At 42.9% G+C, this 13,246-nt stretch overlaps 1 protein-coding gene across 1 annotated transcript in view; it reads left to right on the top strand.

Moving 5' to 3' along the window:
- Window positions 1–11,863, top strand: part of LOC124630344 (collagen alpha-5(IV) chain-like) — a 33,030-nt gene extending 21,167 nt beyond the window's left edge. The window contains exons 15-23 of the mRNA XM_047164206.1: window positions 1,948–2,406; window positions 2,578–2,784; window positions 6,087–6,275; window positions 7,053–7,268; window positions 7,451–7,684; window positions 7,907–8,203; window positions 9,339–10,031; window positions 10,327–10,626; window positions 10,855–11,863. Of these exons, the coding sequence (XP_047020162.1) occupies window positions 1,948–2,406; window positions 2,578–2,784; window positions 6,087–6,275; window positions 7,053–7,268; window positions 7,451–7,684; window positions 7,907–8,203; window positions 9,339–10,031; window positions 10,327–10,626; window positions 10,855–11,480 (3,221 nt within the window). The 3' untranslated portion in view covers window positions 11,481–11,863. The remainder of the gene's footprint in view (window positions 1–1,947; window positions 2,407–2,577; window positions 2,785–6,086; window positions 6,276–7,052; window positions 7,269–7,450; window positions 7,685–7,906; window positions 8,204–9,338; window positions 10,032–10,326; window positions 10,627–10,854) is intronic.
- Window positions 11,864–13,246: the final 1,383 nt, after the last annotated feature.

Genomic DNA, 13,246 nt, shown 5'->3' with positions numbered 1-13,246 from the left:
TTATGTAAGGTACGTTCTCGCTGTCTTTGACTTTTGTATACGTAAGGTTGGCTTTTAAGTTCTGTCGTTTGATAACTTCCCGCGATTATTAAAAATATATATATATGCAATTTTTATCTTCTTGAATTTAGAATTCGAAAACAAAAGAATGTTTTTAAATTGGTCGAATAGTTTTATTGTATCGTTCATTCAAACGTGGCAGGTCGGTTGTAAAAATGGAAATGTCTAAGGAAAATTTGCGTGCGATAATTTTCTAGAACTTTAAAAGGCGGTTGTCGCGACTTTAGTGCTTTGAAGAGATTAGTTCTGTATTTAGTGATATAGCACCATGCCTTAGGACCGTAGAACGCCTATATTTAGGATTTCAACGTGGCCACTCTAGCCTCAGTGACAAGCCACGTGAAGGTCGTCCAAAAAACGCCATAACGGAAGATAATATCAACGCCGTGCGGCAGCTAATTCTCGCAGACCGATATGTAACATACTGTAAAATAGAGGCATCCGTGGGCATTTCAGGGACCACTATCCAAAAAATTCTGCACGAAGAACTTGGCGTAAAAAAGTTGATCTCTCGTTGAATACCCCTTTTGCTTAGTGACGACCAACAAACAGCCCGTGTAAGTTGGTGTCGCAAAACTCGGCGATTTAACGGAGGAGAGTCAAAGCATGTCTATGATATAGTCAGGGGTGAGGAGTCTTGGATATATGCTTACGATCCATATTCCAAGCAGCAGTCAACTGTCTGGGTCTTCCAAGACAAGCCAAAACCGACCGGAGTCATTCGTTCAAGAATCATTAAAAAAAAAATGGTTGCCTCGTTTGTGGCGAAGGGTGGCCACCTCGCCACTATTGTACTAGAATATTGCAAAACGGTTACCGCTGACTAGTAAACCACTATTTGCTTGCCACAAGTCATCACCGAATGTAGAAAAAATAATTCAAGATGTCGAATGATCCTGCACCATGACAGTGCAAGTTCGCACATCGCCCGCCAAACAAATACGTTTTTGAATTCCCAAAATGTTGAAATTTTGGATCATCCACCTGACAGCCCTTACTTAAGCACTAACTATTTTATTACATTCCCCAAAATTAAGCAAATTCTTCGTGGTCTACCTTTCAGCACACCTGAAGAAGCTGTTGACGCTTGCAAAAAGGCCGTTTTGACTACCCCCACTTTGGAATGGAATAAATATTTCAAAAACTGGTTTGAACGTATGCAAAAGTACATTAAATATCCCTAAGTATTCTTAAAAAAACAATAAACAGTAATAACCTATTGGTTGGCTATACTTATTTCAAACGACACAACTTAAAAGGCAGCCCTCGTAGATAGTTCAACTCAGATTTGCGCGCGGCCCTATGTGTGCGTCGGCTTGTAAATATACAACTTTTATCGTGTGACAGTGACGTCGTCCGAGCATGACGTGTTCTTATCGCTTTTTGTTATGGGTACCGTCGTTTACGAAAATGTCTAGTTCTTCACGGAGAAAATGTTTAAGGAGTCAGGTAGCGTTTCAAAAAATGAAACAACATTCAAAGCTTTTTATTATTACATTTTACAGTTTTTCATTATTTTCTCATAAGTTTTTTCAAATTGACGTTGACAATATCTAAGAAATAAATGAGGTGAAATATCTAAGATCAATTAAATACTCCTTACATATTTTCTAGAACGATTTTTGATATATTTTGTAGTACTACTTTACCCGCTTTAAACCCATTTTATTTTAAGATGGGGATATCTTTAAATCCCGACGTGCAAGAGTAACTTTGTGTTTTAGACTTCGATAAAATGTCAAATAAATAATCTACAAAAGTTTGTTTCAATTCCAAAGTTAAAAAATTATAGTGTTACTGGATAAATGTAAACAAAATTGCCACTTTTGTAAACTGTATTATAAAATGTCATCGTACGAATCTAATACACTTCTTACTTGTTTTAAGGGGAACCAGGACAGCCCGGTCAACCAGGTTACCCAGGCCAGCCCGGACAACCCGGCAAGCCAGGACAGCCCGGTCAACCAGGATACCCAGGTCAACCTGGCCAGCCAGGACAGCAAGGAGAACCAGGACAACCAGGATACCCAGGACAACCCGGACAACCTGGAGAGCCGGGTAAGCCTGGACAACCAGGTTACCCAGGCCAGCCCGGACAACCAGGATACCCAGGACAACCTGGTCAGCCAGGATACCCAGGACAACCAGGCCAACAAGGAGGACCAGGACAGCCCGGACAACCCGGCAAACCTGGACAGCCCGGTCAACCAGGATACCCAGGACAGCCGGGACAACCTGGTCAGCCAGGACAACCAGGCCAACAAGGAGGACCAGGACAGCCCGGCCAACCTGGCAAACCAGGACAGCCCGGTCAACCAGGTTACCCAGGCCAGCCCGGACAACCCGGCAAACCAGGGCAGCCCGGCCAACCAGGATACCCAGGACAACCTGGCCAGCCAGGACAGCAAGGAGGACCAGGACAACCAGGATACCCAGGACAACCCGGACAACCTGGAGAGCCGGGTAAGCCAGGACAACCAGGCTACCCAGGCCAGCCCGGTCAACCAGGACAACAAGGCGGACCAGGACAGCCAGGATACCCAGGACAGCCCGGACAACCCGGCAAACCTGGACAGCCCGGACAACCAGGATACCCAGGACAACCTGGTCAGCCAGGACAACCAGGCCAACAAGGAGGACCAGGACAGCCAGGATACCCAGGGCAGCCCGGCCAACCTCTCAAACCAGGACAGCCTGGTCAACCAGGATACCCAGGACAGCCAGGTAACACATAAAAATTACAATGTAAAGAAAGAAAAAAACCAGAGAACATTCTCACTGTGTCAGTAACTGGTTAATGTATGACAATTTGCGCAAAGAAGAAAAAAAAATACGTAAGTAGGCCAAGTGCGAGTCGGACTCGCGCACCAAAGGTTCCGTTCCATTTTTATAAAACCGTATCTACCTGTTGCCGTTATCGATATCGAGCAAAAATACGAATGCAAATAATATAATCAACTCTTTTAGAAAGTATTTTTACGTCTATTATAATATTTAGTTACATGATAATTGGGTTAAATCGGGGGTTTTGAGTTATTTTATTACTTTTCAATAAGATTTTTACCGTCGCACTGTGGGATGGATTTCGGGTTTCATAGACATCCGATTAGTAACCTCGAAAGTGATGACTTTTACGCCTGAATATCTTTCGGAAGACCACATACATACTTTAAAATTGTATCATTATAGTATAGACTCGTAAACGGCTTTTTGAGAAATTTTTATTCAAAAATTTGTATGAAGCTGAACGAATAAAAGGACATATCTCCGGTCTCGCACAATTGGCCCTAATTATTTTTCAGGGAGTCAATCTATGAATTATTTGAAATTTTTTGATATATTGCATTATACGGCCAGAGGTGCGAAACATTTTTTTTTTAAATTATTAAACTTTTTTTTTTGGAAGTATCAAAAGTTTTAGTTTAGGCCAGTAAACTATTCCTCAATCAAGAAATATTCGATTATTTAAAATAATAAACACGATATATAAAAATAACATAATTAATTTGGTATAATTAATTTGGAAATAATTAATAATGTCGCGGGCTTATAAGAAAAAAACCCAGCGATTTACTTAAGTGATTTATTTTAAACTTTACAAAACACTCGTAAACGTACACACACTAGAACAGCACAGGGAGCGGGTCGCCGTGCGTGCGCTAGCGTAAGACTGGTACTCAGAGCTGTCCAACTGGAGAGGTTGAAGCAGACTGAGAACGCAGTGAACACTGACTGCGCGCACGCCGGACCCTGCGTTATATAGGCGGCGGTCGGCGGGCTTCGGAAGAGCTCGGCAATACTCGGCGCTGACGGGGAGGCCACGCCCACTTGACGCATAGCCGTGGTACCGCGGGCCGGGCGTTCGGATCCAGCGTCCGGGCATTTTGTTTATTATTGCTACAATAATTAATTTTGGTCATAATTAATTTGGAAACAATATTATGAAACAATCTTAAAAAACATAAATTAATAAAATAAAAAAATCTTAAATCTTAAAAAAAATAAAAAGACAAGTAGGTATTCATGAAACTAAAATTAATGTCATAATAACAATCACACTCCAAATCATCACGATCATTCAGAGTCCGAATCAGAGTCACAGTCCATTTCAAAGTCAGAGTCTAAATGCGAAATGTCTGTGAATTCAAACTCAGATTGTTGAAGCTTAAGTAAATCAAGGGTTTCTCTAAAGAAAGTTTTATTTTTCTTCGCGTCAAAAGTGTGTCTTATTGATGAAATAAGTGGATCCGAAGAAAGAAGAAGAAAGTTTAAAATGTCATCATTGGAACTCACTCTACTTTTCTTACGGGAGTTGTGTTCCCTGAATCTTCGGAAATCCTTGTTGCAGGTTTCCGAAGCCTCTTCAGAGAGGTTGTGTGGTACGATCGCATTACAAGTAATGATGTCAGCTCCATGAAGTAGCAATTTGTGCACGGTTGCAGTCATGTAGTACCAATTATACATGGATACGTACCTTTTAGCAGTTTTGTATGCGTAATCTTTGAATTTTACGGTATCCACATCCTCACCGGAAGTTATCGCTTGCAAAATAACAGCAAACCTGTGAATCAGTTTCGCATCGAGTCCTGTTATATCGGCAGTTTTCACTGAATCTGTAAAGAATTTTCTCGCTATATTACCGTCAATGGTCGTACCATGGCCATGCTTCACTACATCAATCAGTAAGCCGAGTTCATTTTGAAAAACGATCTTGAACTATCTTCTTTTTCGCATCTCTTACATTTTGTTCTTCTTTTTCCTCTTACAGACGATTTTTTGATATGAAGTCTGTATGATATATTTAAAAGGCATCCCATCACATTTATACGTGCATGCAGCGTAGATAGTCCAAACTTCAACATTTCCGGTGATGTCACTCTTTTTTCTACAAGTTCCAAGTTGTTCATCTCGGTCGATTTCGCTAAACAAATGTAGCATGCAGCATTGGACTTAGCCTCTGAAAGATAAGTGCAAATCTTGACATCAACCATTGTCATCATAAGGTCATGGGTTACTTTGTTAGTTTCATATTCGGTTGGTCGAAGATCTGAAATTTGCTTTTCCATTTCCGTTACTTCGGCCTTCATCACAGCCTCACTTTCTTTTACAAATTGAAACTGCATTGGACGACAAAAAGCTGGTGAACAAGGTTTTTGGTTTTCCCAAACTGTTATGTCTTCACACATTATTTTTAAAGGCACTAAGGATGTCATAAAAATGCTGGAATCATCGTCTGCAGAATCCAACTTTTGCTTATATCTATTTTGGCTCGATGCATCGTCACAACCCCATTTCGATACCAGAATCATTAGGTAAAAAGCTAATTAAAAAACTAGCCTAAAAGCCATATTGTGAAATTTGTGTCATAGTCATATACACATATTACATTAATATACTCATACATGTCATACATACTGATATACAAATAAATTTTAAATACAAAAATACTTATCGAATAATTTAAAGAAAAGTTCAATAAATGTCACTTAAATATATATTTATCATATATTGTCATGGCCCTATTCATATTCCTATTTTTATTGCGCTAGATATAGACGCCAAGCTGGCCTAAACTAAAACTTTTGATACTTACAAAAAAAAAGTTTAATAATTAAAAAAAAAATGTTTCGCACCTCTGGCCGTATAATGCAATATATCAAAAAAATTCAAATAATTCATAGATTGACTCCCTGAAAAATAATTAGGGCCAATTGTGCGAGACCGGAGATATGTCCTTTTATTCGTTCAGCTTCATACAAATTTTTGAATAAAAATTTCTCAAAGAGCCGTTTATGAGTCTATACTATAATTATACAATTTTAAAGTATGTATGTGGTCTTCCGAAAGATATTCAGGCGTAAAAGTCATCACTTTCGAGGTTACTAATCGGATGTCTATGAAACCCGAAATCCATCCCACAGTGCCCGGACAACCCGGCAAACCAGGACAACCCGGTACACCTGGACAACCAGGATACCCAGGACAACCTGGTCAGCCAGGACAACCAGGCCAACAAGGAGGACCAGGACAGCCAGGATACCCAGGACAGCCTGGACAACCGGGCACACCAGGTCAACCGGGATACCCAGGCCAACCAGGTCAGCCAGGACAACCAGGCCAACAAGGAGGACCAGGACAGCCAGGATACCCAGGACAGCCCGGCCAACCTGGCAAACCAGGACAGCCTGGTCAACCAGGATACCCAGGACAGCCAGGTTACTGTTACAGCCTTTTTATCGTCCCACTGCTGGGCACAGGCCTCCTCTCACATGGAGAAGGATTGAGCATTAATCACACACAGCCAGGTAACACATAAAAATTACAATGTAAAGAAAGAAAAAAACCAGAGAACATTCTCACTGTGTCAGTAACTGGTTAATGTATGACAATTTGCGCAAAGAAGAAAAAAAAATACGTAAGTAGGCCAAGTGCGAGTCGGACTCGCGCACCAAAGGTTCCGTTCCATTTGTATAAAACCGTATCTACCTGTTGCCGTTATCGATATCGAGCAAAAATACGAATGCAAATAATATAATCAACTCTTTTAGAAAGTATTTTTACGTCTATTATAATATTTAGTTACATGATAATTGGGTTAAATCGGGGGTTTTGAGTTATTTTATTACTTTTCAATAAGATTTTTACCGTCGTGGGTTTTTATTTCAAATGTCAATCGCAACTTCATCCCCATACTTGCTCTCCCTGTGCCCAGCAATAAGTGTTGCTCAACACGTCGTCATAAAATTGGGGCAAACGTTTAGCAAAAAATGCAACCACGCACACACACACAGTAACTGTCAAAATTTACAGGAAACTCAAAAAAAAAGTTGATAATTGCTTCAACTAAAGTTGCTCTTCAAAGCGCTTTATGAAACCTGTATAAACTGATAAACCATCAACAAAGTACATCTCAGACGAATGATAGCTATTTTAAGTTTTGTTTAAAGAATGTCTAAGGTCTCTTAACTTATATACCTCTTACTTTTTTAAAGGTGAACCAGGCCAGCCCGGTCAACCTGGTTACCCAGGCCAGCCCGGACAACCCGGCAAACCAGGACAACCCGGTACACCTGGACAACCAGGATACCCAGGACAACCTGGTCAGCCAGGACAACCAGGCCAACAAGGAGGACCAGGACAGCCAGGATACCCAGGACAGCCTGGACAACCGGGCACACCAGGTCAACCGGGATACCCAGGCCAACCAGGTAACGGATTTAAAATAACTTAACCGAAAGAACTTTGAGATTGAAGGAAAGCGTCGTTCAAATAAATTAAAGATTATTTAAAACAATAAAGGATTCGTAAAAATGTCTTAGGACTCTTATATTCAACACATCTTACTTATTATAAGGTGAACCAGGGCAGCCTGGACAACCTGGTAAACCAGGACAGCCAGGACAACCAGGCCAACCCGGAACACCAGGACAGCCCGGTCAACCAGGATACCCCGGACAACCAGGTCAACCAGGACAACCAGGCCAACAAGGAGGACCAGTACAGCCCGGACAACCCGGAAAACCTGGACAGCCAGGTCAACCAGGATACCCAGGACAGCCTGGTCAGCCCGGGCAACCCGGTACGCCAGGACAACCCGGTCAACCAGGATACCCCGGACAACCAGGTCAGCCAGGAACACCAGGCCAACCAGGTAACTCACTAAACATTACTTATGTAAAGTATGTATTTGCTAAGTCTTACAGATGCGATATTTGAATGCGTATAAATGGCACGGGTCTCAAAAACACTTCTTACTTTATTTAAGGTGGACCTGGACAACCTGGACAACCCGGCAAACCTGGACAGCCCGGTCAACCAGGATACCCAGGACAACAAGGAGGACCAGGACAGCCAGGACAGCCAGGATACCCAGGACAACCAGGAAAACCCGGCAAACCTGGACAGCCCGGTCAACCAGGTTACCCAGGACAACCTGGTCAGCCAGGACAACAAGGAGTACCAGGACAGCCAGGATACCCAGGACAACCCGGACAACCCGGCAAACCTGGACAGCCCGGCCAACCAGGATACCCAGGACAACCTGGTCAGCCAGGATACCCAGGACAGCCCGGCCAGCCAGGAGAACCTGTACAACCCGGTATACCCGGACAACCAGGATATCCAGGACAGCCCGGACAACCAGGTAAAGCATTTAAATAATAATTGCCTTTTATATGAAATAGATCTTAGAGAACATGTACAGATCAGGCATTGTGTATTTATGTAGAATTTAAACTGACCAGTCTCCGCACGGGACGAAAGAAAAAGTCTTGGGGGAGCTGTCTGTTTGTAATTATGACGTGAAAAAGTGCTCATCTAATCAGCTTCGTTTCAATAAATGATTTTGCCAATTAGTATGGCGCACAACCAATTGAATAAGTTTGTGCAAAATTTTACGCTAATAGAGCCAATATTAATTTTAATAACTGAGTATACATAAAACCGAGAAATTCAGCCACACACCATACACTTGAATGCACACTAATGTACCTACATATAAATTCTCGAAGCTTTAAGCGTTATCAAAGGGTTTATTCAAATCATGGCTGACTGCGAAAAAAAAAACGTCGTGAAGTGACTTTAGTATCAAAATCTGAAATCAATGATCGACCTTATGAAGCATAAATATGAAGGATGTTTTGGTTGATAGAACCGTTAGTCTGTAGAATGATCGTCGGTAGCTAATGACCTAGTAAGTGACCCCTTAAAAGACAGCCTTATGTGTTCTTGAACAGTACGTTTATCATTAAACTTTAGATTTCGAGAACAGGTATGCGCCGGAAGGTTTAAAAAATGCAGTATATTTAGATTAAAAAAACCGGCCAAGTGCGAGTCGGAATCGCGCACGAAGGGTTCCGGACCATTATTTATAAAACGGACAAAAAAATCACGTTTGTTGTATGGGAGCCCCCCAAAATATTTGTTTAATTCTAGTTTTCAGTATTTGTTGTTATAGCGGCAACAAAAATACATCATCTGTGAAAATTTCAGCTCTCTAACTATCACGGTTCATGACATACAGCCTGGTGACCGACGCGCGACGGACGGACGGACGGACAGACGTACAGAGGAGCGAAAACAATAGGGTCCCGTTTTACCCTCTGGGGTCCCCTAAAAAGTGAAATGACACTCACTGACTAAGCCTTAAATGTTTTAAAACATATTTGATATTGATAATATCGTCGTATGTAATTGACCGTGCTAATCTCAGGAACGCATTATAACGCATTGGCAATTTGACGCATGTTCATAAAGAAATAAATTGTTTAATCTTTTAGGAGGGCCAGGACAGCCCGGCTACCCAGGACAGCCTGGTCAGCCAGGACAACCCGGTACACCTGGACAGCCAGGATACCCAAGCCAACCCGGACAACCAGGATACCCAGGACAGCCTGGGCAGCCAGGACAACCCGGCAAACCAGGGCAACCTGGACAACCAGGATACCCAGCACAGCCCGGTCAACCCGGACAACCAGGTCAACAAGGAGGCCCAGGACAGCCAGGATACCCAGGCCAGCCCGGGCAACCCGGCAAACCTGGACAGCCAGGACAACCTGGCAAACCAGGGCAACCTGGACAACCAGGTTACCCCGGACAGCCTGGTCAGCCAGGACAACCCGGTACACCTGGACAGCCAGGATACCCAAGCCAACCCGGACAACCAGGACACCCAGGACAGCCCGGTCAGCCAGGACAACCAGGTCAACAAGGAGGCCCAGGTCAACCCGGACAACCAGGATACCCAGGACAGCCTGGCCAGCCAGGACAACCCGGTAAACCAGGGCAACCTGGACAACCAGGATACCCAGGACAGCCCGGACAACCCGGACAACCAGGTCAACAAGGAGGCCCAGGACAGCCAGGATACCCAGGCCAGCCCGGGCAACCCGGAAAACCTGGACAGCCCGGACAACCAGGATACCCAGGACAGCCCGGACAACCAGGATACCCAGGACAGCCTGGACAACCAGGTGAGACATAAAATTATAATTATGTTTAATGTTAATGCCATTAATTTGGTCATCTTTGTTGCAAAGATAGTTCGAAGTTAAATAAGGGTGGATAACACGGTGCAAGCAGTTTGCGCATGTTGAGGCACATGCGCAGGTTACATACATTTTAAAAACGTGCGGGTCGAGCGATTCGCGCATGTACCAAACCAATTCAGGCAGCTAATTTATTTTTATTCTTTAGGAGGACCAGCGCAACCCGGTCAACCGGGTAAACCAGGACAACCCGGCCAACCTGGTCAGCCAGGATACCCAGGCCAGCCTGGACAGCCTGGTCAGCCAGGATACCCAGGCCAGCCTGGACAGCCTGGTCAGCCAGGATACCCAGGACAGCCTGGTCAGCCAGGATACCCAGGACAGCCTGGAGAACCTGGTCAGCCAGGATATCCAGGACAACCGGGTCAACCAGGACAGCCCGGTTACCCAGGCCAGCCTGGACAGCCTGGTCAGCCAGGCTACCCAGGACAACCAGGACAGCCCGGACAACCAGGACAACCTGGACAACCAGGATATCCTGGACAACCAAGTCAACCTGGATACCCAGGACAGTACCCAGGTTGGTGTCTTCAGAACTACTACTACTTCTGGTACTTCCTACTATTTTGAGTGTCGCTGCCGTACCATGGCGACTATAAAGTCCCGAATTTATGGAAGGTAAATGTGGAGCGTGAGCCAACACAATGCAGCCCTTTTCACACTTAATTTTGATCTCTTTAAATTTATGTTAAGCAATTATTTTTAAAGTTAACTTTAGCAAAACTTACAAAATCATAATCTTTTCCAGATTCGGAAGTATCACCATCGGGCACTGGGGTTCAACCACCTGCAACGGTTCCATCTGGTCAAATGCCACCATTCCCTATTTACGTCATCCCGTATCCACTGCCTATCGTTCCCAGTCCGTCGTCATGCCCGTGCTATTTACTGAAACCAGGACAGAACGGTACGACTCAAGCTCAAGCACCACCACAGGCAACGTCTCCACCACAGCATCAACACCAAAACCAGCCGCAATATGCACCCTACGGCATTATTGGATTTATCCCCGTAGTGTTTGTACCCTACTGCCCAGGAAACGGCACAAACATGAACAGCGCTCAGGAGAACTTCCCTAACGCGGTACCTGTACAATACAATTGTGCACAATGCCAAGCCAACCAAGACATATACCGATACCTCGGCAGACTCAATGGGGGCCGAAGCGCTGATTTCAACGATCTCAAAGAAATCAAATCTTTGTCTGAATTAGACGACCTTCTCAGAAATCAAATTAAGCCTTTAAGAAAGGGTATGCGCACTATCGCTGCCCATCCGCGTGTACTTGCATCGAACGAAAAGAATAATAAAAAAAAGGAGAAGAATGAAACTAAGAATGAGAATAAAACTAGGGTTAAGGTCGAGAAAAACTAAGTAGCCATATTATTTTTATTCAGTTGTATGCCAAAATTCTTTCAGGTGATTTGGGCTACAACTTGTCTAATTTTGAGACTGTCCGATGGTAAATATTCTTGGACGATCTCAAAATTTTAAAGATGACGTAAACACAATATTTATTGCCCACAAATATAGGTACATGTACGTCATGAAAATATAGGTTTTAGAAAATTGTATAATATTTGCATAAGTATATAAGTATTTTTATTGTTTCATGATACGCTTCTGTATGTAATATTTACAATTTAAAGTAATGATGTCATTTATTATTTTTGTTTTAAACATTTTGAAAAAATCATTAATGTTGAGACGTATTGAATGGAAACTGTAAAGAAATAATAAATATATTTTTCAAATAATTCCGATGTTTAAATGAATCCACTTTATTAACTATTGTTACCTCTATAACATCTTAAATGCACGCATATGTGGTTCAGCTTTGGAATTACCTTCCTCATACATAACCTACACCCAAAATTAGGAACTCCAAATCAATAGCAGCGAACGCTTGCACTTATGAGCTCGGTTCAACGAACACTTTTGATAGAATATAATCGCTTTAGAATACGTTAGCAGATAAAAACCCTTTATGTAAAAAATCCTCTTATCAGACGTTTCACATGTATGCATGTAAGTAGTTACGTATTTGTGGTGTATTGTACAGCACAACAGCCGTGACTCCAATGCGTCGTCACGGGTCACTGCGAGGCTCTAGACATTATCCTCCGGCTCACAGGGCTTCTATACAGCTCAGATAAACAAAATCCACTACATTTATACCTATTCTTAGAAAATGTAACTCCACTAAAATTTTATCTTTCTAATAATATCTTAAATCCAGTCCGTCTTGAAATTAAAGGTGGTGTAAAATTCAGTAGTTTTAAAACATGTATCTATTAAATACGATGCGACGACCTCGATGGCGCAATGGTCACCATGCCGGACTGCCGGACCTGAGGTCCCGGGTTCGATTCCCGGTTCGGTCGACATTTGTGTGATGAGCATGCTTGTTGGCCGTGGTCTGGGTGTTACAATATGTATTTATAAATATGTATATATGTAGCTATATGTAGTTTATCAGTTGTGTTAGCACCCATAACACAAGTTAATTAATAAGTCGCCATGGGGCTAACCGACAAAAAGTCGTGGTGGCCTAGTGGGTAAAGGACCAACCTCTCAAGTATGAGGGCGCGGGTTCGATCCCAGGTCAGGCAAGTACCAATGCAACTTTTCTAAGTTTGTATGTACTTTCTAAGTATATCTTAGACACCATTGACTGTGTTTCGGATGGCACGTTAAACTGTAGGTCCCAGCTGTCATTGAACATCCTTGGCAGTCGTTACGGGTAGTCAGAAGCCAGTAAGTCTGACACCAGTCTAACCAAGGGGTATCGGGTTGCCCGGGTAACTGGGTTGAGGAGGTCAGATAGGCAGTCGCTTCTTGTAAAGCACTGGTACTCAGCTGAATCCGGATAGACTGGAAGCCGACCCCAACAGGATTGGGAAAAAGGCTCGGAGGATGATGGGCTAACCGACCGTGTGTGAAAAGGTGTCCCGATATATATTATTATTAATAATATTTACCTTATGATACAAACGCACAAATTCACACATTTATATGGTATAAAAGATGAGACAAAGAACATCCTGAGTGAATAAAAAGCTTTACATTAGCTACTTACGAGTATCTACACACTATCTATGCTGACCTTGTTCTCAAATCTATAAATCAGCTCGATCTAA

Source organism: Helicoverpa zea, chromosome 5, assembly GCF_022581195.2.
Source record: "Helicoverpa zea isolate HzStark_Cry1AcR chromosome 5, ilHelZeax1.1, whole genome shotgun sequence".
Lineage (NCBI taxonomy): Eukaryota > Metazoa > Arthropoda > Insecta > Lepidoptera > Noctuidae > Helicoverpa > Helicoverpa zea.
This window is presented reverse-complemented; position numbering and strand designations above follow the sequence as displayed.